The sequence below is a fragment of the Pristiophorus japonicus genome, chromosome 15, assembly GCF_044704955.1.
Source record: "Pristiophorus japonicus isolate sPriJap1 chromosome 15, sPriJap1.hap1, whole genome shotgun sequence".
NCBI classification, from domain to species: domain Eukaryota; kingdom Metazoa; phylum Chordata; class Chondrichthyes; family Pristiophoridae; genus Pristiophorus; species Pristiophorus japonicus.
Genome location: NC_091991.1, coordinates 63,067,318 through 63,093,647, shown reverse-complemented (window position 1 = coordinate 63,093,647; position 26,330 = coordinate 63,067,318). Strand labels below are relative to the sequence as shown.

The 26,330-nt window shown below is 46.8% G+C and overlaps 1 protein-coding gene across 3 annotated transcripts in view; it reads right to left on the bottom strand.

The window, feature by feature from the left end:
* The window catches only part of fbln1 (fibulin 1), a 219,023-nt gene that overhangs the window by 93,207 nt on the left and 99,486 nt on the right, over positions 1 to 26,330 (bottom strand). For all 3 annotated transcript variants that reach the window (XM_070900531.1, XM_070900533.1, XM_070900532.1), the window contains exons 10-13: positions 22,091 to 22,219; positions 14,972 to 15,097; positions 14,342 to 14,461; positions 9,901 to 10,032 (exon numbers count right to left, since the gene is read on the bottom strand). In XM_070900531.1, coding sequence (XP_070756632.1) covers positions 9,901 to 10,032; positions 14,342 to 14,461; positions 14,972 to 15,097; positions 22,091 to 22,219 — 507 coding nt within the window. The remainder of the gene's footprint in view (positions 1 to 9,900; positions 10,033 to 14,341; positions 14,462 to 14,971; positions 15,098 to 22,090; positions 22,220 to 26,330) is intronic.

Below are 26,330 nucleotides of genomic sequence, written 5' to 3'. Positions count from 1 at the left end.
GAAGAAGAAACGCCATCACTCGATTTCACACTCCCAGTAATCAGCTCAGATACTGACACTCCACCAACTTTAGAGGACAGGTTAGATGTGGGATCTGCATGTGGTGAGACACCAGGCACAATGGGCCTGCAGCCAGGGCAGGGGGAAAGTGTAGCTCAGGTACCAGCGTCCAAGAGGGCAAGGTCGCACACGAGTTCTGCTGCAAGGGACTCAGATGAAGACCTCGATGAGTTGACCTACAGAAGATCACTGATGAGTATGCACAATGAAATGCTTGGTGCATTGCCAGGCCTGCCAGAAAGCCTGAATGCAATGGCAAGGAGCATGGAGGAGTCCAGCTCCTGACTTGCATGAGGCTTTCGGCAGAGCTTGGAGCCCATCCTTTCCAACATGGAAGGGCTGGGCAGATCCATTAACACACTTGTGGACCCAACCATCATGCCACATCTGAAGGCCGAAGAGTCAACTTCCATTGCAGCTCAAGCAGAAATCACCCAACATCTGAGTGCTTGTAGTGGAAGCTCAGTCTGAAGTCCTGCAAGCACAGACTGCTTCCATCATGGCTGGGTTTACCAGTATTGAAAGGAGTTTGCAGGGTGTCACAACAGTCCAGCAGTCTGTACTCCAACAGATTACTAGGATTGCTGAGGCACTGGGGGAGTGGCAATGAATAACCCTGCTGTCCTCTCTCAGGATGGCAGCATTTGTCCTCCCACCACTGCCACTCTGCCAGTGTCCTTGCTGTTCCCTGTCAGCCAGCCAGCCCAAACTTCTGCCGCTCATGCCGAGATGGTGCAGTAGGAAGCCGGACCTACTAGGCCTAGAGCTCTTTGAGGTGGTCCTGCTAGGTGATCTGCAATCTCCCCCACTGAAAGTCAGCAGCCTTCCACCAGCCATGCTGCAGCCACTGGGGTAGCACATGCCAGACACGAGACTCCCAAAGCAAGCGTTCTACTCGGAATTCCTTCACGGCAAACGAGCCAAAGGTGGGCAGCGGAAATGTTACAAGGACACCCTCAAAGCCTCCCTGATAAAGTGCAACATTCCCACTGACACCTGGGAGTCCCTGGTCAAAGACCACCCTAAGTGGAGGAAGTGCTGAGCACTTCGAGTCTCATCGCCGAGAGCATACAGAAATCAAGCACAGGCAGCGGAAAGAGCATGCGGCAAATCTGTCCCACCCACCCTTTCCCTCAATGACTATCTATCCCACCTGTGACAGGGACTGTATTGGACTGTTCAGCCACCTAAGGACTCATTTTAAGAGTGGAAGCAAGTCTTCCTCGATTCCAAGGGACTGGCTATGATGATGACTGCGTCGGAGCACTAGGATAGGCAAAGGCACATGCAGGACATTCACTAAGGGAATGCACAAGCGTGATTAGTTGATTTTTTAATGTAATATTGGATGGATATATGGATAAAGTTTTATTGGAATGTTTGCTTTGTGGTGGCTTTTATTTCAGCATGGTGTCCAAAAGGACGCTATGATGATTACTAACAGAGGGAAGCAATGGTGTGGGACGAATGTTGAATAGGGAATTGGGGTTGTGTTCACTCGCACCACAGGTGGATGATTTGACCCCAACTACCCCGGCCAGAAAGGGGCTGTCTGGGTTGCCTCCTTCCCTCCACTTCCTTCTCCTCTTCTTCCGCCTCCTCCTCTTCCTTCTTAACCTGCTCTTCCTTCTCCTCCTCTCCCTCCTCCTCCTGAGCTGGTGGACATATCCCTGATGGCAAGGGCTGTGCCCTCATCGTGGCTAGGTTGTGGAGGATACAGCAGACCACAAAGAATCGGGACACATGCTCCAGTGAGTAATGCAAGGCTCCTCCAGAGAGGTCCAAGCAGCAGAAGCATTGGCTAAGGACGCCAATGGTCTGCTATATGATGTTTCGTGTGGCAGCATGGCTCTTATTGTACGCATGCTGCCCATGTCTAGTTGGGTTGCGGAGCGGAATCATGAGCCAGGTGGTCAAGGGATAGCCTCTGTTGCCTAGTAGCCACCTCTGGTTTGTCTCAGCAGCTCAAAGACAGAGGGAGCAGCGGACTGGCGCAGAATAAAAGCATCATGACTGCTGCCAGGATATTGGGCATTCACCATCATGATGTGCTGAGTATGGTCGCACACGAATAGCACATTCAGCGAGTGGTAACTGTCATGTATCCTACATGGTTACTGCTTGTACTTTACAAGGTGTGCCACCAGGGGGCACCTCAGTGGGAGACTTGTAGTTTACCTGTACAGGTGTGCCAGGCCTAGTATAAAAGGCAGGCCACCAGGTGTGATCCTTACTCTGGAGTTATCAATAAAGGACTAAGGTCACTACAGTTCAAGTGCAACACATTGCCTCGTGGAGCCATTATCAGAGCATCTAAAGACATAACAGTAACCTTTGTGGTTGTGGTACATCTCAGCATTTACATACTTTGCCCGCAAAGCCACTTGCGTGCAGTTGATGGTGCCCTGCACCATGGTGAAGTCCGCTATCCTGGCAAAGCCACGTGCACATTCCGTCTGCCTCTCTGGTCAGAGGGAAGACAATGAAGTCTCCTCTCCTGGCATAAACAGCGTCTGTCACCTCTTTTATGCAGCAGTGGAAGGCGAACTGTGAGATATTACAGATGCGGCCTGCTCCTGCCTGGAGGGATCCCGATGCAAAACAATTCAGGGCCATGGTCACCATCACAGCCTCTGGCAGCGCTGTCGTTGCACTGGTATGAGACTGCAAGTCTGGTTGCAAGAGTTCTGTGAGCACCTTCTTCGTAAAGCGCAGACGCCTCAGACACTGTTCCTGGCTCAGGTTGAGGTAAGAGAATTGCTCTCGGAATACCCTAGGTGGGTAAGGCCTTGTGCTGGGGATCCTTCTCCTTCTCTTCCTCCTCCCTCTGCGAGCAGCTTGTCTACGAGACGGAAATGGAGCAGATAGGCCTTACCGACTGGAGGTAGACAGATGGGCCGACCCGACCAAAATTGCCCCCGGGCCGGAAGCAGCGGGAACGGGTTTCAGCTCTGCCCGTGTTCCTGCCGCGTCAGGCATGCTCCGACCCCTTACCGACTGGCGGCAACCCCCTTTCCGCCCTTTGTACGGGTGTGCCCCGTAGGAGTGCGCCGCCGGTCGTTGCCACTGACAGTTTTCCCTGTCAGGGAGGTCGTGCTGCAGGCGACTCCATTTTATTTTTTATTGTCGGCCGACTGCCAAGTCGGGCTGACAATTATGCCCACAGATTCAGCTGGGCCGTCAGCAGGCAGTCTTGCACCCCCTTTTAGATGCCAGGCCGCTGGCCCGGTTGAACCCTCCCTGGTGGCCCAGTGTTTGCCACTAAAGAGGTTGCAGAGTTCGCAGCGGACCTCCCCTTTAACTGAAGGGGAGGGACGTTGCGTTGATGACTTGGAGCAACAGCCGTTCCGACCCGCCCCGCTGATGACTGCCACTCCGACCTGCCTGCACCTCCACCCCTCTCCCGACACCAAAACCGCTCCGACCAGGAACAAGAAACAAAGTGCTGAAAATTGGCGGATTGTCCGCCTATGCACTGGGGCGGACAGAACACGTTTCGGGCAGAGGCCAATTTCGGCCCCCTAGTGTCCTTCAAATTCTTTATATTTACAGCTTCCACTTTCATGTCATAGTTGCATTGTCTGAGAACACAGTAAATACTTTGCCAATCTTGGCAATTTTCCCCCAAAAATTGAATTTCAAATTGAAGGGAGCATCATCATACATTCAGAGTGGAGTTAGGCATCCAACAACATATTGTTCTGACATCTCTTTGACTATCTATTGGATGTTCGGAAAGTTGCCATAGCAGAAGTGATATCACCAACAATTCCACAGCTTCAAACACAAAGATTTTCTTCGAACATATTAAGTTCATATTGTTTTAATCTCAAAGCAAACATAATTAATCAGTAACATCTCATTTTTAATATGAGTATTTTCAAAATTCTTGCCTGGATTTTCCAGTCCTGCTAGTTTCTTCACAGATCTAGGGAGAATGTAACTGGAAAATTGCTCTATGCTGCATTCCTGCACATTTTCAAATGGGTGGGCCTGGCAGCATAAAATTTCCCACCCATAAGCAAATGTAAATGACATACAAATGGAGGAAATACATCCTCTGATGTATTTCACATATTTCTGTCAGTAGAAAGCTGGATGTAAGGGCTGCCTGTTAGGTCCAGGCATCCAGCATTTAGAATTTAGCACAGCAGTGAAGGTCTGTGCTACCACTATTTAAATGTAGATCTAAATGTAAATGCACAGGCCCCAGATCAGAGAAGAAAAATTGGCGGGGGGAGGGGGAGAGGGGGGTGGGGGAGGGTGGGGATGATTGCCATTTTACTGGCAACTCTCAGACTGCTGGCACCCTTGAACTGTGCAAGCTTCTGGGAGGCCTGGCACCACCATCAACTACCCTAGTTCTGGTGGGACTCCCAATGGATTCCAGGATATTAATGACACAGGGCTAGAAATTTGGCTTGGTTCAGGGAGGCATTTCCATGACAGGCAGAAGTCCTGCCCACGTGGAGATGCATCCTAAACAGAAAATCAAGATTACTGACTTTCTAAAATCTATAATTGAGATGGAATCAATTATTCTACTTCATTCCCATAAATAAACTAATCACTGACAATAAAAAGGCTGTGCAATTGAAGTTGATCCAGCGGGAGATAGTTCAGAGCTTCAGATACAGAACATACACTTGTTTGTCAACAGGCTGCTAAGTTTTTGCAAAGAATGAAAGGCAACTCTACATCTGACATACAGTTCTCCATCCTTTCACCAGAACATTTCTGTGTGGGCCCAGACTTCAAAACTTCAAAAGGCTAAGTGCACTGATCCAGAAAACATGGGTCACTGATTGCAGGACACGGACCATGACATCAAGCTCACAGCTTATCGGGGTGAATCTAGGCTGTCATCTGCAGGATCTCACGGTGCTGAAGTGATGATACCTGCACTGCGTTACCATGTGTTTCAATCCCTAAACAGCTGAAGAAACGGCTTACACCAGGTTTGTGACAGGGAAAGTAAATTTTTATATATGCCAAATACATTTGGAACATAGGTTTGTTTATTACTGCTCTGTGTTGGTACAGTCGATAAAACACAACCCATTCAGCGCATAGGTTTCAGAAACAGAAGATTCAAAGGTTCAAAACAGATCGACAAATCATAAAAACTTTAAAATGCTATGACATGAAATTGTCTTGATCAACCAAGTTTCAGGTCGATGCAGTTTGGTAAAGGTCCAATTTATTCACGTGTTATATAATGACAGTGTGATTTAAACTCACAATCTGCCTTGGGGACCAGTGCTGAATGTCTTGATTTACTTTTGTTTTTTTTGATAACTCTCTGGAACGTGGTTCACTGTTATTATTGAGCATCAAGTAAAACTACAGGATGCAAAGCAAGGGGAGGAAGTCTGGTGGCTGCAGCATTGGCATGTTGGACAACAGACCTATCCAAGTATCAAAGATTAACAGTTGAGCGTACAATTTTTGGCTGGGATGGCAGTAAAGTCTGGAAGGGACACAACACCTTTCAGCTGATTACACCATCACAATGCAAGTAGTCATGGAGAAATCTTTGGTCTACACTATGCAGATCTGCCAGCTGGAGGTTGTGGGGGGCCGGGGGGAAGAGATATGATATTGCAATGGGACACAAACAAAATTGGAAAATATTTGTATTTTAAAAAGAATGCATAAAAACTCTTTGGGGGTGAAATTGTGTTTCATCCTTCGCAAGGCGGAACATCCTACAACCAAGAGGAACTGGTCGGGCACTCCACTTCCACTCGGGGGCGGGTCTGGGGTGCTAAGGGCGCGAAAGTCAGAGCGCTACGTGATCACAGGGCCCTCCCTTCTGTTAAAGGGGAGAGCAGGCTACAAGCTATGCATGGGTTTGAGGGACCGCCGGAGATGTGGGGTGCCGTGGCCACATCCCGGCACCAAAGCGGAGTGCCGGCCTGCACGGATCCCGCGGCATGGAGCCCGCGGGAAAACTCACGGAGGCCAGACTAGTACATCAGAGGAAAAAACAAAATGGCGCCGCGCACCTCACATTTAAGTTTCACCCCGCGAGCAAAGTGCGGCCAGTTCGCTGACATCACCCTGCTAGCAGCCTCATGGGGCGCTGCTCAATTTATGCCACGGGGCGAAAATGGGTCACTCCGCACAGCGATGACATCATAGCCAGAGGCGCAGCGATGACGTCATAGCCAGAGGCAGGAACGGGGCACTATTGGTTTTGCATCGCCGCTAACTCGCGCGCAATTTCGTGGGAGCTGGTAGCGACCCCACCCCCACTCCCCACCACCCCCCCCAAGCCCTTGGCGAAAACACATTTGCGCCCCAGTAGCGTCCCCAGAGGTGCACAGTAGGCCAATTTCGCCCCTTTCTCTTTCCCCAGTAAGGATATATCTTTGTTAAAGTGCAATCAATTCAGAGTCACAAAAAAATGTAACCTTCAGTTTGAGGAGATATTTCAAGTCTATTTAGATGCAGATTAGATGCTGAATGTTGTGGCGAAGGATACACAAGAGGCCAGAGTTGGAGGAATGTAGAGCTCTCGGAGGGTTGTAGGGCTGGAGGAGTTAACAGAGATAGTATGACAAAATTAAAATACTGTAGATGCTGGAATCTGGAATAAAAACAGCAAATGCTGGAAATCTCAGCGGGTCAGGCAGCATCTATGGAGAGAAAGCAGAGTTCACTGCTTCCCTTAACTGATGACCCTTCATCAGAGATAGTATGGAGCGAGGCCATGGAGGGATTTGGACTTGAGGATGATAAATTTAAATATCTTGGTGGTTGGTGGACCGGGAGCCAATGTTGGTCAGCGAGATGTGTTAACGGGACTTGGTGTAGGTTAGAATGTGAGCAGCAGAGTTTCGGATGAGCTCCAGTTAATGGAGGGTAGAAGATGGGAGGCTGGCCAGGAGAGGACTGGATTAGTGGAGTCTGGAGTAACAAAAAAATGATTGGGGGTTTCAGTAGCAGATGGGCTGAGGCAGAGGCGGAGTCGGGCGATATTACAGAGGTGGAAGTAGATAGTCTTGGTGATAGAGAGGATATGGGGTCAGAAGCTCAGCTCAAGGTCAAATCGGATGTCAAGATTGTGAACAGACTCATTCCACCTGAGATAGTGGCCAGGGAGATGAACGGAATCGGTGGCTAAGGAATGGAATTTGTGACTGGGGCCAAAGACAATGGCTTCAGTCTTATCAATGTTTAATTGGAGGAATTTTCGGCTCCTCCAAGTCTAGATGTCAGACACGCAGCCTGACAATACTTGTCTCTTTGTCTTGTCTCTACCCAGCTGTAGAAAATCACATACACCCACGTTTAAATAACACCTCACCAGTTATTGACAATGCTACAGAAGATTGTTCCTACAAAGTCCCTGACATGAAAGTGGACAAGAATATTGGAGCCTGGCCTCTTCTTTGAAGGACTCTAATTTGGTAACCATCACCAACATTACATTGAATTTATTTAGCAACTTTAACCTAGAAAAACATACCATGGGAGGGAGAAAGAAACAGACACCAAGACTTAGTGGGGGAGGGAAGAGAGGTGACCAGAACCTTGATGAAAGAGTTGAGATTTAAGGAGACCTTTAAATGTGGAAAGAGAAGTCCGAATCCCACTCCAGGGACTTGAGCACAAAATCTCGGCTAACACTCCAGTGCAGTACTGAAGGAGTGCTGCTCTGTCGGAGGTACCGTCTTTTGGATGAGACGTTAAACCAGGTCCCGACTGCCCTCTCAGGAGGACATAAATGATCCCATGCCACTGGAACGGAGAAGTTATGCCAATCAAGAAAGATTGAACTTGTTTCCATTTGTGGGGGAGACCAAAACTAGGGGCCATAAATATGATAGTCACTCATAAATCTAATAGGGAATTCAGGAGAAACCTCTTTACCCAGAGAGTGGTTAGAATGTGAAACTCGGTACCACAACAAGTAGTTGAAGCCACTAGCATAAATGCATTTAAGGGGAAATTAGATAAACACATGAGGGAGAAAAAAACAGAAGATTATGCTGCTAGGGTTAAAGAGGGGTGTGGAACATAAATACTGGCAAGAACCAGTGTGGTCAAACAGCCTGTTTTAATGCTGCATATTCTATGTAATTTTGAAGAAGGGGAGTTCCCCCTGGTGTTCTGACCAATATTTATTCCCTCAACCAACATCACTAAAACTGATGATTTGGTCATTATCATTGCTGTTTGAGGGACCTTGCTGTGTGCAAATTGGCTTCCTCATTCCCTACATTACAACAGTGACAACACTTCAAAAGTACTTCATTGGCTGTAATGTATTCATTTTAGGGGGCAGGGAGAGAAATCCGTACATCTGTCAAGAAACATCATCCTGCAGCTTTATAGAAAAGCTTGCGTTTCTTTCCACACTGACAGGTGCGAAGCCCTCGACTCTGCTATCCTGCTGTTTGGTGATAAACTGGTAGAGACAGGAGCACCTTTAAGAGGTGACAGAATGCTCAGATCTCAGACAGAAAAGAAAAAGAAGATTTTGCTGAAAGAAGGTTTCCAACTACTTCAAATAATCTCACATTGTTTTACTTAAACCCAGGTCCAAGAATTTTTCGTTGGAATTTGTAACTTAAAATAAAATGTGTCACATAGACTTGAAAAAGAACAGATTTACGACAGCAAAAGGAATAATGCATGCATTTCGCATTTATTGTGCAGCAATTGTTGGTACTTTCTCCTTTGGTCCCAGATGGTGATGTTTCATAGCAATGAACAACAAAAGTGATTATTAATGAATAAAAATAGTCCAACAACCCATGTCCTCAATGTCTTGCCAGCTGTAAACCATCTTAACAACACATTATAGCAACAACATAGAGGTAATTTTCTTCTGCCCAATGCCACTTATGCACCAATTCCTGAACCATTAAGGAAAGGATAAAAAGGCCTCTGCCCATTTGTGTATGATGCTCATTCCTGGCAGGTCATGGGGGTGAGTGAAGGAAGCAGGTATGCTTTTTATTATATTGAAATGATGCGGGGTGCCATTCTGATGCTTCTCATACTCTAACACAGGTTTGACACCAAGTGAAATTAACATCCATTTTAATTGGTGTTCAGGGTTGTTTGGCACCGAGTATTGCAGACAAGTAGCAGCAAAGAAACTTCCATTATCAGAATTATGGCTATTTCTGACTTGTTTTTCATATTTTTTTTCTCTTGGCACTTCATGAACCTTTGTGCCAATTGATTTAATTTTATGAAATCTGCAGCACCATTACAGCCATCAATAGATTTTCTAAAGGGATTCCAAGCAGCTTGAACTGCATGAGGATGCTCCATACCCACCCACCAGTACCTGTACACCCACATCCGCAGACAGAGGTGATCAGGCCTTGCTTTGGCAGACGATTAGTGCAAGGGGTGATTTCAACTCTCAAGATAAGTGTGACAGTGGGCCCAATGGCACAGATGTGTGCAGGTCTGATCAATTGTTATGCTCCATGGTTCATCAGAAGTGCCCCAAATCACAGTATGCCATGCTTTAATTGGCCAAAGTGATCACCAGTCAGCAAAGCCTGACTGACCACACCTACCAAGGCACTACAACCCATGAGGTAAATTTTCATATTCACTTGCTGGGCGGTAATTTGACACAGGGGACCACATGCCCATTGTAGAATCCATCTGATTTTCATTCCATTGACCCACCCAGCCAGGTTAGCACTCAGGAGGTGAAGACAGAAATTTACCCCATTATGTCTTTCACACTAAATTAAAGAGCACCTGTAACACACACCAATTCAATGTCTATTTTAAAATATCGCACTGTACCAGGAACTACAAAAGTTAATTCAACAGTTTAAGAGCCTTGCAGAAATATTCTCCTACCTTGGCAGTTACGCCCATTGGGTGCAAGAGTGTAGCCAACTACTGGGCAAGCACACTGGAAGCTGCCAGGAACATTGACGCAGCGATACGAGCAAATGTTGCCTCCAGCAGGTAATGCACATTCATCAATGTCTATGACCAAATGCAAAGAAATACAGAGTTAGAATAAGCCAATTGCCAAAGGAGATTACACGTGATGCAAAAGAGGAGCTAGCAACAATACTGTTTTACCTATTGGGATAAGGTAATGAGGCATAGCCAACTAGTCTGGAGACATTCATCTGTGGACAGAACTTACTTTGTTTTATTTTTATTGTTAGCATTTTTCTCCCCTCTTTCGAATACAGTAATTTATACATTACTAAAATATGATTGCCTGGACACCAGGTACTCTCCAGTAACTTGGCTATGTGATCTAGGCTTTCAGTATTGACAGATGACTGAACAATGGGAGCAATACAACCTGGTTAACCTGAATAATGATCCCATGTGTGAACCTTAGCTGATTTACTCCCTCTCTAGCCCAGAGGTGCTGAGTCCAATTGTAGCACACCGACCACACTTGTCTGAAATCAGGTAACTCACCACAGTTTGGGGATCAAACCAGGAAATTATATAGTTCATTTCCACACTACACAATAGAGTTCACAACTGATCCTTCCAGGTGGTTCAGGAGAGAACTTTTAGTACAGTTTTATTGCAGCTGGTACACTGCAGTTTAAGAAGAAAGTTGAGTTTATACAGTTTTGTAGTCAAGTGTTTGAGAGCTCTAGTACCAAATGGATGGTGCAAGCTCTGAGCATCAGTGCTGAAAACCAGAATTGGCTCACTTTGGCAGAGAGGTTGAGGGACAATTTTTGTGGGTTCCCAAGTGGGTTTTTAGGAAGAGTGTGGGAAGCAAGGTGACTTTTTTGTTGAGTTGGCCACAACAAGAGTGCAGCCGGAGGCAAATCTAACAAGGACAGATGTTTTTTTTTATTCGTTCATAGGATGTGGGCATCGCTGGCAAGGCAAGCATTTTTTGCCAATCCCTAATTGTCCTTGATAAGATGGTGGTGAGTCGCCTTCTTAAAGCGCTGCAATCCATGTGGTGAAGGTACCCCCACAGTACTATTAGGGAGGGAATTCCAGGATTTTGACCCATCAAAGAGCAGGAATGATGTGTGACTTGGAGGGGAACTTGGAGGTGGTGGTGTTCCCATGCGCTTGCTGCCCTTGTCCTTCTAGGTGGTAGAGGTCGCAGATTTGGGAGGTGCTGCAGAAGAAGCCTTGGCGAGTTGCTGCAGTGCATCTTGTAGATGGTACGCACTGCAGCCACGGTACACAGGTGGTGGAGGAAGTGAATGTTTAAGGTGGTGGATCGGGTGCAAATTAAGTGGGCTGCTTTGTCCTGGGTGGTGTCGAGCTCCAAAAAATGATGGTTGGCTTTGAGTTTAGAGGGCTCCTCTGATGCAAATGCACTGCGGGGTGTGGACCTGAGCTGTACCAGAGTTTGATCTGCCATCGATGCTGAGTTACTGGATCTTAGTTGACCTCCTATAGTTTACTAATTTTCCCTAAGCTGCGGGAAAGGCATGTCAGATGACAATAGGATCAGAGCCATCTGTGATTCCCTCCACCGATGAATATCCTGCCACACCTCGTGATGTGATACTGGAGGATTATTGATAGCACAGGAACCACGGCCCAAGATAATAGTGGCTTGAGTTAATGATGGGGAAAAAAAGAAAACTGGAGCTAAAAGATCCCCTCGGTTTGAACTTCTGCAAGTGAGGCAATGGAGAACAGAATGGAATTACTAAACTGTCCAATCCAATTCTGGGGTTCCAGAGAATAACATGAGCTATCTGAGCATCAACCTTACAATTTGAATGACCAGCTTTGTAATTTATTCTCAGGTGTCCATTATTCTCTGTAATTTCTTCCAGCTGAACAGTGCACATATATTGCACTTAAATACCGAGAGGGCTAAATTGGATCGCCCCCGAAAATGGGAGTCGGGGATCGCGATGTGTGATTAACCCACACCGTTATTTGAAATGCAGGTAGCACACCATCTTCGTGCTGCCTGCTCATTAGCGTGATATCTGCGTGCATCCAGCACTAACCACACTGTTCAGTGGTTGCATTGACAGGCAGGGGGCCCAAAATTGTAACTTTTCAGCACTTCTTTAAGCTAGCCCGCACTGCTTAAAGCTAGCCTGCATCTCTTAAAGGGAAGGTGCATTGGGCTGGAGGTAGGCTGGGAGTCATGAAGGAAGTGAATCTGAGCTAGGAAACAGTGAAGAATGGCACCACGTGGGAGAGAGCGAGCGCCAAGGTTTTCGGACACTGCACTGGAAGCCTTGGTGGAGGAGGTGGAAAGGAGGAGACATGCCCTGTAGGTGCAGGAGGAGAGCAGACCCTCCAGACATGGTCAAAAGGCAGTGGGAGCAGATAGCTGTGGAGGTAAATGCCAGGAGTCTAGCCCCTAGATGCAGTCGCGCAAGAAGTTCAATGATCTCATACGAGTAGACAAGGTCAATGAATTAATCTATAAGTGCTATGTCCTACTAACTGCATCACTAGCCTCTGCCACTCCTCAATGCACCACACCCCTATCACTCACCTAGCAGAAATCTCTATCAATCAGGACTCATACCTAACATTCATATGCTTCACCTCAACCCTCACACACTTAGCACTGTTACAAGCCTCACACACATATCTCACAGCTTGCACACACTACCAGCTATTCAACCATGACAGCCACATCACCCAAACAGATTCCAGGAAACTGCTAACACACTTCCCTCTCTTTTGCAGGACAAGGTAATGCACAACCGGAGGCAGCAGGAACTAATCGGAGAGGGACATGCATGTCTGTAGGTCCTAACCTGCAGGGAGGAGATGATGCTGGTCATTATTGGAATAGCCATTGCTGGCTGAGGCCATGGCCAGCAGCAGGGCTGAAGCCATTAAAGGTAAAGGTACCCTTATACTTAATCCTCCTTCTCACGTCCCATGTCTGCCGACCCTACAATCTCTTCTGTCCTACAAGCTGCAGATTATGTAAACTTGCACCACTTACTTCCCCCCCGTCCCCTCACCACAACCTTACCCTTGTGCCTTTTACCTTTCAGATAACCAAGAAGTGCAATCTGGCCAGGCAGTGGAGGAACACCAAGACAGTGATGATGAACACACACTGTCATTTTATTTCACATTTGCAACCACCAGCTCAGATACTGACACTGCACGCATCTTAGAAGATAGCATAGAGATGGGATCTGCACATGGTGAGACATTGGGCACAAGTGTGCTGCAACCAAGGCAGGGGGCAAGGATGCAGGTACCAACTCACCTAGGGTGAGGGCATACACGAGTTCTGTTGCAGAGGACTCAGATAGCTGATGTGGTAAATGGAAAAAAATCACACTGGTGCAGGTGCTTGATTGGTTGTGCTTGATGTAGATACTGGGTAGAAAAGCTGGTCCTGACCTACGAGGGAACATCTGCGGCAGGTCGGGGCCTTAAAAGGAGCGACGGCCTGGGAGCAGCGTGGTGGCATACCACTTTAGGGAGCAGCATGAGCTAGTGCAGAAGTGAAGAGGGTGACTGGATTGGTCGTCACCATAATCCAGGTCGGTGATTGGAGCGTGGGCAGGTACAGCAGGAGCGGCGCGGTCGGGCGAAGGAGCGACGTGATTGGGGCCCAGGAGAGGCATGAGTTTGGGGCCTAGAAGAGGCGTGGGCCCAGGGACAGCACGGGCCAGCCCACACTGCGTTATGTGCACACACTAGGTCCGTGCAGCAGAGCTGGTCTCCAGTTGTCTTGGTTAACCTTTGCCACTGGACCAAGACCTAGCTCTGTCAAGCCCATGTGGTGGCTGGTATGCAACAGCCACCACAGGTTAAAAAAATCCACGCACAGGCATCTTCCACCCTTCAAGATGTAGTTCGGGACCTAGAATATTAGGTCCTTCATTGAAACACCTGTGAACTCATCCCTTTTTGGCGTGGAAGCAAGTCATCCTCGTTCGAGGGACAGCCTAAGAAGAAGAAGGGTAGAGTAAGTAAAAAATTCCCCAGCACTGACAATCCTCACCTCAGTTAACATAAAAACTAACTTTCAAAATTAATTTAAAAGAAACAATTGACAGGGATTAGGGGATGTCAGTGAATCTTTTTCTTCCTCACACAACATGTTTTCCCCAGTCAAGCAAGCAGGCTGTAGACTTGTCCCCAGGACTCCACCAATGGCGCACCATCATAAACTGTGTGCAAATAGCTGAATTGACCAGTCAGTTTTCCTTCCTTCCCTGTAAGAAAGTATCTCACTTCCACTCAGTGCTGTTGCGATCAGAAAAACTCACCACATGGGGAATCACCAGCGTGAATCCTTGTGTGATGCAGCAGGCTGTCAGCAAAGTTCAGATAGTAATGTAATCACCCGCCTTACCTTCACAGGTTATCCCATCCACATCACTGAGCTGGTAACCACGGCGGCAGTAACACTGGTATGAGCCATAGACATTAGCACATTCTTGACTGCAGGGATTGCCCTCACACTCATTCACATCTAAAAGCATAAGGCAAAAGAAATAATATTAAAAGTTAAAGATGGGCGCTAGTTTTATGTCAGAAATGTTAGACAGGTTAAATGTAATGAATGATTCACACAGGACTGGCACAGTTTTGATGTGTCCATGTATGATCTCAGTGGCAGCTCCTTTATGCCTTAAACTGGATCTGTGTTTGCATGTCTGCTGCAACAGAGAATAGAGTATTTTAGAGTAGGAGTAGGCCTCTGCTTGTGAAAAGAGAAGTATCAGGTTGGGCTTGTGATAAGGAGGTGGTATTTGGGATTCCGTTCTTGCGATTGGGATTTTAGGTTATTACTGTAATTAAGGAGGTGATATTTAAGATTATCAGTTATTACTATGATAAAGGAAGTGGTATTAGAGATTTCAGTTATGCTGCTGATGAGAGACAGCTGGTATTTGGGATCATGTTGTTCTGTTGATGAAAAAAAAGAGACACATAACCATCTTTTGTAATCAGCTAGTTATTTTGTTAAACTGTTGAGTACCTTCACAGTTTCTCCCATCAATTGAGAGTTTAAAGCCTTTGCTGCAGCTGCAATAGTAGGAACCCGGAGTGTTCTCACAGTTGTGGGCACAGAGTCGTCCAGGGTAACGCCTGCATTCATTTTCATCTGAGATAGAAGTAGAAACATAAACTTAGGAAGAATGGGAACAGTAAATTCATGAAACTGCAATAAGCGACATCTTCTTTGTACCAGCAATTTTCATAACGCATGCAGGCAAAGCATGAGACAACTTAACTGAAAATATTAACAGAGAAGCAAACACAGTGGAGGACCCCATTGCCTGCTGACAATGAAACTCCTGGATGGCAAATTACCATCTCACATGCAACTCCACCACTCTGTCAGCCACAGTAGCAAACAGGTGTGACATTGGACAGTGCCAGGACTGGCAGGCTCATAGTTTGGGGAGGGAGCTGTTATCTGAGCAAAGCCTTTTAGGGAACAAGAGTGAGAAAAAATTGAAAAGAAGGTTTCAAAAATCAATTTAAAACAACAATCACCCTGGACAATATAGATTAGCTAAACAAGGACTAGGTTGCAGCTGCACTGGAATCTACTAAAAGATAGTTTCACATTCAATGGGCACAGTTCTCCCCAATGCCGTTTTTTGGCGTATTTGAAGAATTACACCCATTTTTTTGAGGCACGACTACGCCAAAAAAAAAAACCTTTAAAGTTTCCTCGTTCTAATTTTTGAAATTGGCGCCGCGCAGCCTGTCCTTTACCTTTGGGGGGTGGAGTCTAAGGTCTGTGCCGAAAAAAGCATGCCCCCGCCCCCACCCCCCCCGCGCATGAGCGGAAAAAAAAGATGTTTTCTACGTGATTGGTATGGGCACGCATGCCCAGTACACCTCCCAATCTGTATTCAGCCATTTTTAAAGTGCCAGTTGTGTGTGAGAACTTTAATTCTGAGTGATGTGTGAGAACTTTTATTCTAAGTGGAAAAAGTCGGAGCTGCAATATGCAACGCGGTTCAAGGACCAAGAATTTCTCACAGGATGAAGTGGAGGCACTAGTTACTGTAATTGAAGCCAGATGGCATGAGCTGAACACCAGCAGAGGTCACATAAAAGTTTCACCAAAAGAAATGAAGAAATGTTGGAACCAACTTGCACAAGATTACTGTGCAATGGTGACCACCCCGAGGTCTGGAGGTCAGTGCAAAAAGAAGTATCAGGACCTTGGTCAAGTAGTTAGTGTAAGTAATATTTTCATTTATTCACTGGAATTGCAATTGAAAATGTCATGTATTCAACTATCATTGTAACCCATGTATAAGCTGACCTAAGTTGTACACCTTGAGAACATTGATCACAAGGGGGGTGAACTTGTGGGAGACACTCCTAACCTGGACTTTCAGGTATAAAAGGAGAAGCTCCACCCACCTTCATCACTTGAGGTCTTGGTAATAAAGGTAACTGGTCACAGAGTGACCTTCTCTCAAGTATGGGCCTCGTGTGCATTTATACTGTATAGTAAGGACATATCAGTAAATGTGACCATCTGTATGTCCCATCCAGCAGAAAGACACCCTCTCTAAAAAGTTATATTTTCATCTTTGCAGAGAAAGGTGGCTCACAACAAAAGAGAGACAACTTAAACAGGAGGAGGCCCGGCAAATCTGCAACCACTGACACCCTTGGAAGACAGGGTCGCTGCTTTGACTGTACAAGCTGGGCCCACACTCGAGGGAGAGGGTAAGTCCTGCAAATTCCACAGGCTGGCTTTACTAAATAATACATACTGCGTGGGTTAGCCATGCTTCAGTTCATGGGGATGCCTCAGTCAGCTACGCTTCGGTTGATGCAATGTGCTATCATTCATTGTGGCCCTTCAAATGAACCTGCTGCCTGCGCTGTGTGAGCCTACTCATGCCACCCTGCCCCCTCCTCTGCTGTTAACCATTTGTCTGTTCCGTTATATTTTGCAGAACTTGAGGCCAACCCTGACGAGGCTGAAGCCAATGCAGAAGAAGATTCAGACGGATGAGCCCGAAGAGAACATTTTCCAATCCCACCTTCCAAACCAAGATCATGGGGAGGGGAGGGGAGGGGAGAGGAGGGGAGGGGGAGGATGAAGCCCCCACTCCTGTACTCACTTTGGAGGAGGTGCTGGTGCTGCCCATTGAGGTGCCAGCCCCTTCCCCGAGTGGTGTGAGTGTTGGGACATTTCATGGTTTCACCCTGTCCGAGTCTGCGGGTCCCAGTGGGTTGCAGCGAGCCTCAATGAGGGCCCACTGTCCGAGGCTGCTTTTCTGAGGTGCAGGATCTAACAGATGTGGTTCAGATAATGGCAATGACTGGGGAGAGCATTGATCTTACGCGATCACTCCTGGACACCATCAGTGGGGTGGGTGATGAGGTAACGGGACTGTCGAGAGAAGTAACAACACTCTCGCGAGAAATGGGAACACTCTCCGGGCATATTAGGGATGGAATGTTGCCGGTAACTAATACACTGTTGGTGCACATGAGGGAGAGAATGTCGTAGGTAGTTGAGATGCCAGCGGAGCACATGAGGGAGGGAATGTCGTAGGTAGTTGAAATGCTGTCAGGGCACATGAGGGAGGGAATGTCAGAGGTGGCTGCTGCAATAAGGTAACACACCCAGACCCCGCAGCAATTGACAGAATCAACTGTCACTCCCACTCCAATCCCCAGACCAACTTGTGAAGAGACCCAAACCGGGCCTTCCACAATACCGCCTGCCCACACCCCCCCATCAAGAAGTGTATATTACCCGAGATGCTCAAAAGAATAAGCTTGGTACCAACCAGAGAAACACTGCGCCACCACCTGCGGGCAGGGATGGAGTCACTTAGACCAAGCGCAGCAGGTGGTCTTAAAATAAAGTGGAGGAGAGATGGGTGCAGCCTTTGTTTGCTGCTATTGTTATTATTCTTGTTGTTACTGTTGTCACTGTTCTCAACTTAAAAGTTTTTTGCAAGTGATGTAAATTTAAAAGTTTAAAAGTTTGTAAGTGATCTTAACTGAATAGTTTATTGTTAAGTTAAGTACAAACAAGTGTTAACATTTTGAATAAAATATATTTTAAATTATAACTGAATCATTTACATTATTTGTTCCATTATTAACACAACTTTTTGAACTAAAGAAGAATCATTTCCATTGTTTGTTCCATTAACACAACACAACATTATGGAACAAGTCCAAACAGTAAACATGGTCCATTTGGAATAGTTGCCACTGAGCCTTCAGGCAGCAAAGCGTTCACGGATGAGCTGCTGGCGCAAGTCTCGAGCAATCGTTAAAGGGGAACGACGGCCCGCCCTCCTCCATCGTCGTGCTCCGGGTTCAGGTAGTTGCAAGGCTTCCTCGTCTTCCTCATCATCTGCATTTTCCTCTTCATCATCAACCACTGTCATCTCAGGGCTGTCTTCTACTACCAGCTGCTGCTGCCTCATGATGGCTAAGTTGTGCAACATACAGCAGACAACAGTGAACTGACTGACAATCTCAGGGGAGCATTGCAAGTAGCCTCCAGAATGGTCCGGCATCAGAAATGCTGTTTCAAGATGCCAATGGTCCTCTCTATTATGCTGCGCGTCGCATGTGTGACATGTATTCCCATTGAGCTTCAGTACGGGTTACGCGTAGGGGCGTCATGAGCCATGTGGCGAGGCCGTACCCTTTGTCCCCCAGCAGCCAGCTCTGCCCTTCTGGCTGCTGCTGAAACATGGCAGATGTAGCTCTCTCACGTAGGACGAAAGCATCATGGGTGCTTCCAGGTTATTTTGCATCAACTGCTATGATGCGATGCATGTTGGCACAGACGAGCTGCACGTTCATGGAGTGGAAGCCTTTTCTGTTCCTGTACATCTCAGAATCCTCCAAAGGTGCTTGCAAGGCAATGTGGGTACAATCAATGCAGTCCTGTACCTTTGGGAAGCCAGCAATCCTGGAGAAGCCCACAGCCCTGTCACACATTGCCTGGGCGGTCATGGAGAACTTTATGTAGTCATTCCTCTGGGCATATAGTGCAGCAGTCACCTGCCGAGTGCAGATATGTGTTGCATGTTGAGAACGGCGCATGCATCCCCAGTTGTGGCCTGGAATGGTTCAGATGCATAAAATGAAAGTGCAGCTGTAACCTTTACTTCAACTGACAAAGCAGTCCTCCTGATGGTTCTAGGGTGCAGGTCTGCTTTTATTAACTCACAGATCTCAGTTATAACTTCTGCAGCCTTCTCACACAGTATGAACACCTGTCTCGATATACCCGATGTGGGTAAGGCCTCCTGCCCATCACCCTGTGCGCTGAGGTTCCTCAGGTGATGCTGTCTAATCAATCTTCTCCCCCACAGCACCGTCATGCAGAAGGCTTGCACGAGGCATGGCATTGTCAATATTGCCCCTGTAGTTAAATTGCAGCTTTGCAACAACCTCAAAAGGACAGGACAAAACACTCACACCTCTTCTTCCCTCTCTCTTTCCAAGGTGGACGCCCTAGTATGGACTGCACCCTGGTCTGCACATGCACAATAGGCTTGCTTAGAACAGGAAGCTAGGCATTCAATGAAGACATTTGGGGCAACAAAGTGTAATGCAATTATTGAATTTTTGATTTTTTTCGAAGTACCACCCACCACCGAACGTCTCCTCACTGGGCTCGAGGGTCGGAGCTGGCAGACTCGCTCATTCACCCGGACACAGGAGCTCGGGGCTTGGCTTCCCCTCCCCCCCGGGCTTCTTTTGAAGCCGAGCCCCGAGCCCCTGTGTCTGGGCGAGGGGGCGATTCTGCCGGCCGGCGCTCCGACCTTCGAACCCGATGAGGAGACAGTCAGTGGTGGAGTGGTATCTTGAAAAACATCAAAAATTCAAGAATTGCATTAGACTTCCAATTTCTCCCTTTTGACTTTGAAAAAATGAAGACTTATGATACATATTCTCTGCCTTCATTACTCCCTCCAAAATTTCAGCTAAAAACAATGGCGTCTTCCTGCGTCGATTTTGTAATGTATGCTGATTTTTCTTAAGTGCCCAGAAGGTTTTTTGAGAGTGGTCACCGACGCCGTCCTGGGAAAAATGTAAGTTGGCCAAACTTGCTTAAATCTGAAAAACTGATGCAGACATCAGGTTATGACGCAAAAAAATCGTAACCTAAAAAAATCGTACCTAAGTGAATTTCGCTGGAGCAGAAACTTTGGGAAAACTTTGAGATTTTTATTTACTCCAAAAACAACAGAGCACACCAAAAAAACGGCGCAGATAATTGGGGAAAATTGAGCCCAATATCCTGACTAACATGAGCCAAACAATCTTAAACAGGAACTGTATTGATGAAAAAGGTTTTTGGCAAACTTTCCTTCTGATTTGTTTATGAATATATATGATGCAAAGTCTTCAGTCAGAGTCTGGCTCTTCTCTCACCTCAAGAAAAAGTTAGCTGAACAAAAAGCGAAAACTCCTTTGGATGTACTGTGTCACTTTTGTCACACAATACACATTAGATACAAGAGAGGCAGTGATTCTTGCACTTGTGCTTTCTATCTCACTCCCCTCTTTCCAACTCCTTTATAAGGAATAAAAACAGAAAATGCTGGAAATCTCAGTGGGTCAGGCAGCATCTGTGGAGGAATGTCACCCTAATTAAGTGTATTATTAATAAGGTCCACTTAGTATACCGATACACATGATGTATGTTCTACTGCTATAGCTGTGATGCAGAGTCTGTCATCCTAATTCTTGAAGTTTTATGTTGCAATCTACTGATACTTTCTCACACTTCACAGGAGTTTGTATTAAAAATTAAACAGTGAAGAAAGATTTTAAAGGGACACTACTTCATAAACAGGTTATTGGCAAACATTTTCTGTTTGGAGACCGAGACAAACTGGAAGAGCCATGTGTCTTTTTTGTTAGCTGTGACTCAGTGGTAGCACTATTGCCGTTGAGTCAGAAGGTTGTGGATTCAAGTCCCATGGACTTGAGCACAAAATCCAGGTTGACATTCCAGTGCAGTACTGAGGGGGAGTTGCACTGTCAGAGATGCCGGGGCCAAAATTCAGGGTCCCAAAGAGACCAGTTAATGCCCGTTTGTGGCGACCATTCTTAAAAATCGAATGGCCGTCGCTTTGGGGTCAATTGGCCGACCCGACCTAAATTCAAGTTGGGGATTTTACAGCCTAGACCTGATCCCGCTCGATTCTGATGACCGGCAAAAGCGAGTCATCAGGGGTTGCACCGCCAATTTATTAAACAAAAATAATCACCTTCCAATATTCAGCTCCAGCCATTGATCCCCCGCCGCACGATGCCCCCGACAGGTTTTTCTGTCAGTGCACCCTCTGAAGACTGAGTGCGGCCCGCCAGCACGGCCGCCTTTAAAGGGGAGGGCCCACTGCCGCGGCCGCAATGTAAACATTTTTGCCGGCCAACTTCCCGATCGGTCAGCAAAATACTGCCGCCAGGTTCAGCCGGGCCGCCAATGAGCAGCCTGGCACCCCCTCCTGGGTGCCAGCTGCTGGCCCAGCCAAAACCCTCCCTGATGGCCCAGTGGCTGAAGATTTAAAATAACAGAATCTCTCTCCTTTAACGGAGCGCTGTGATGTTACCACTGCTCCACCGCTGATCGACAGCAGCGGAGTTCCTATTCAACAGATTTTCAGCCAGTCAGCCTGGCTTTAAGTCTATGGCCCACCCCATTATGAGTCATTTCCTGTGGGACTTTGAAAAAACTTCAAAGTCTTGAAAATGGCTCTTCCAAACGCATCGGAGCTCCCAGCGGTAAGTACCACTCTAAAAATCATAGGTGCGCTTTCAAGCGCACCTGAATTTTGGCCCCGCCATCTTTTGGATGAGACATTAAATCAAAGTGGACGTAAGAGATCGCGTGTCAGGGTCACAGATTCATTCACTGCCACATCACAGTCAGATAACAGGAATAGTCTCACCAATTTTTCCTCCTCTCTGAAATCCCGCCATGCAACAAAGCATTAAGCACAAATATAGAATGTTCTGGCAACCAGGCCAAGAAACACTGAAACTTACGCAGAATCCAACTACCAGGCCGATAGTATTTCATTTGTAAAGTCTTTGAATTATAGCCTTCGCTATCCATGCAGTATGCCCCACTTACCAACACATGTCCTGGAAATGCTGTCAAAGTAGTATCCAATCTTGCACTTGCAGCGAAAACTGCCGGGCAAATTGATGCAGAAATGTCCTTCGCCACAGGGATTATGGAAACCTACACATTCATCAACATCTGCAAGGAGATTAAATAAACAGGAAAAACTTGAAACTATACAAGGCAAATGAGTAGTTATCATTGCTTTTGTGAAACCTTTTTGACAACCTACACATTTTGGCCTAAATTTTTGTCTTTAATGCTCCACCGCAGGGTTTTGCATGCTGGGACAGGAATGAGGAATTCAGACACTAGCTCCATGATTTTCCAACTGGTCAATTTTTTATGGATGGAAAATCAAACAGATCATGCATTAAGAAATCTGTGTGATTTTAACATTTTCTTTGAACGCCATTGCTTATATACATTTGCACTTATTAAACAACAGACACGTGATGCCAGGTACATTAGACTCAAAATACCACATAAAACTCTGTAATGGGAGTACGAAAGATGAACATTTGCCCTCATATATCTAATACAGATCTAACAAAATTCCTGTCACGGTCCCAATTACACACACCCAAATTTTTTGCACAAGTCCCAGTTTTACTAGTTACCATAGAATCATAATCTACACAGCAGGTCAGAGAAGACAAAATGCATTGGGGCCAAGAATGCAATGCTCAGCACTTGTAGCACTGATATGCACCAGCTGCAGGCAAGCCATGTTACCGGGGCCTCAGTCTTGAGGTATGTTGTGCATAATATGATGGAGCAGCACACATGGCACTGAAAGCTGGTGCACCAAGCTCATGAGAAGGCCTCAGAAATGTAAATGAGATCCTTGCATCATAACATGGTCTTAGTGCATAAACAGCGCTGCTGGAGCTCAATGCCAATATAAAACAGACACTGGATGACTAGCTCACTCAGCCATTTTCGCTCTTGTTCCTTGAAAGGCTCCACTTGGGAATTGCATGTTGACCCAGCAATTTCATTGTTTATTTCATAGTGCCCATGAGTTTTACAACTGCAGCTTTTCACTCCTTCTTAAATCTGTCATCTGTGGATGTTAGTAACTGAACTCTGCCTACACAGGGCAAATGAGTAACCCAATGCCCACCCCTCTCAGCAGGTTCTGGAGGAGGAAGTGGAGGATCAGAGGAGGCATGCAGTACGGCCCTACACAGGTGTCCACAATTAGCGTTGCTCGCTGCATTTTATACAACTTTATTCTGCGAAGCAGCCTTGCCATGGAGAAGGCATGAGAAGACAGGAATCAGCAACTAGTGGCAGAACACAATTCAAATCTGGAGACTGAAGACATGTTTACAGAAGGAACCACAATCAGCAAGAGTGAAGGTGTAATTGATGTCACATTTAATCAAGTGCCTGAAACATCCAAGGCACAACAACTATCTACACATGTGCCCAATACCCTTGCCAACTCCTTCAATGGTTCTGGCCGTACATCAAGACCCATGAATACAGCAGCAGTTCTCCCTGATCTACTGTAATACCAAAAAAACTGCTGAATATATTATAATCCCAGTTATCCCAACTTTTATTATGTCTTAAACTGTGTGATACTGTGTGTTTAGTGCATTCTACCCACTTAGTAAAACTGTATGGTGTGTGTCTTCTACTTTCTGTAATTATTGCTGTGTGCAATGTATGGCTGTCTCCTGCAGATCGATAGAAAAGGAGCATATATCAGAATAAGGAAGATGAGAGAAATTGTGTATCATTTATCTGCACAGCCCAACTTATAGATTATGTAGGCAGCATTCACATACCTTGGGCTCAATTTTTGCCAGTTATCTGCGTTGTTTTTTTGGCGTAAAGGTACAGGGCTGCATTGATTGTACCCACATCGCCTTGCGAGCACCTTTGGAGGATTCCAAGATGTGCAGGAACAGAAAAGGCTTCCACACCGTGAGTGTGCAGCTCATCTGTGACGACATGCATCGCATCATGTCAGTTGATGCGAGATACCCTGGGAGCACCTATGATGCGTTCATTCTACGCGAGAGCGCTATATCTGCCATGTTTCAGCAGCAGCCAGGAGGGCAGAGCTGGCTGCTGGGAGACAAAGGGTACAGCCTCGCCACCTGGCTCATGACGCCCCTACGTGTAACCTGGACAGAAGCTGACCGGGAATTCAACATGTCGCACATTGCGACACGCAGCATAATAGAGAGGACCATTGGCATCTTGAAACAGCATTTACGATGCCTGGACCATTCCGGAGGCTATTTTCTATATTTCCCTGAGATTGTTGGTCAGTTCACTGTTGTGTGCTGCATGCTGCATAACTTATCCATCATGAGGCAGCAGCAGCTGGTAGTAGAAGACTTATCTGAGGTGAGAGTGGCTGATGATGAGCAGGAGCATGCAGGTGAGGTGGAGGAGGAGGACGAGGAAGCCATGCAACTACCTGAACTCGGAGCATGACGACGGAGGAGGATAGGCAGTCATGCCCCTTTAATGATTACTCAAGCCTTGCGCCCGCAGCTCATCCATGAACGCTTTGCTGCCTGAAGGCTCAGCGGCAACTATTCCAAATGGACCATGTTTATTGTTTGGTCCTGTTCCGTAATGTTGTGTTGTGTTAATGAAACAAATAACGAAAATTATTCTTCTTTACTTCAAAAAATTGTGTTAATAATGGAACAAATAATGGAAATGATTCAGTTATTATTTTAAATATATTTGATTCAAAAGTTTAACAAACACTTGTTTGTACTTAACGTAACATTAATAAAAATATTCTTGTATCAAACTTTAAAGTTTTCTGTTAAGACCACTTACAAACTTTTAAACCTGTAAATTTGCATCACTTACAAAAAACTTTTAATTTGAGAACAGTTACAACAATAGCAACAACAGCAGTAGCAGCAAAGAAAGGCTGCACCCATCTCTCCTCCACCTTATTCTAAGAACGCCCGCTGTGCTTCTTCTTGGTGACTCCATCCCTGCCCGCAGGCGGTGGTGCATCGTTTCTCGGGTTGGTACCAAACTTATTCTTTCGAGCATCTCGGCTAATGCGCACTTCTTGATGGGGGTGGGGGGGGGGGGGCAGCAGGCGGTAATGTAGAAGGCCCGGCTTGGGCCTCGTCAGAGGCTCGTCTGGGGATTGGAGTGGGAGTGGCAGTTGATTCTGTCAATGGCCGTGGAATCTGGCCGTGTTCCCTTATTGCAGCAGCTAACTCCGAAATTCCTGCCCCCATTAGCCCTGACAGTGTCTCAACTACCTGCGACATTCCCTCCCTCATGTGCCTGGACAGTGTTCCCATTTCTCGTGACAGTCCCGATACCTCATCACCCACCCCATGGATGGTGTCCAGGAGTGATCGCGTAAGGTCAATGCTCTCCGCACTCATTGCCATCATCTGAACCACATCTGTTAGATCCTGCACCTCAGGAGAACGCTGCCGAGCTCTCCTTCCCGTCCTCACCCTGGGTGTGCCTCGCTGCATCCCACTGGGACCCGCAGCCTCAGACGGTGGGGCCCTGAGTGTGCCTTGCTGCACCCCACTGGAATCCCCAGCCTCGGACTGTGAGAAACCATGGAATGTCCCAACACTCGTACCATTGAAGGAGCTTGCACCTCAGTAGGCAGCGCCTGCACCTCCTTCAGAGTGAGTACAACAGTGAGGGCTTCATCCTCCCCCTACCCCTCCCTCTCCCCGTCATCCCCATGCTCTTGGTCTGAAAGGTGGGATTGGAAGATGCTCTCCTCTTCAGGCTCGTCAGGGTTGGAGTCTTCTTCTGCATCGGTTGCAACCTCGTCAGGATTGGCCTCAAAATCTGCAAAATATAACATAACAGACAAATGGTTAGCAGCAGCGGAGGGGGCAGGGTAGCATGAGTAGGCTCACACAGCGCAGGCAGCAGGCTCATTTGAAAGACCACGATGAATGGTAGCACATTGCATCAACCGATGCGTAGCTGAGGGAGACATCCCCATGAACCGAAGCACGCGATACTTATCATTTAGCAAAGCCAGACTGTGGAATTTGCAGGACTTACCCTCTCCCTTGAGTGTGGGCCCAGCTTGTGCAGTTGCTTTTCTCCAGGCAGGAGCCATCAAAGTAGCGACCCTGTCTTCCAAGTGGGGGCAGATTTGCCCGGCCTCCTTCTGTTCAAGTTCTCTCTCTTTTGTTGTGTGCCACCTTCCTCTGCAAAGGTGAAAATATAACTTTTTAGAAAGGGTGTCTTTCTGCTGGGTTGGACATACAGATGG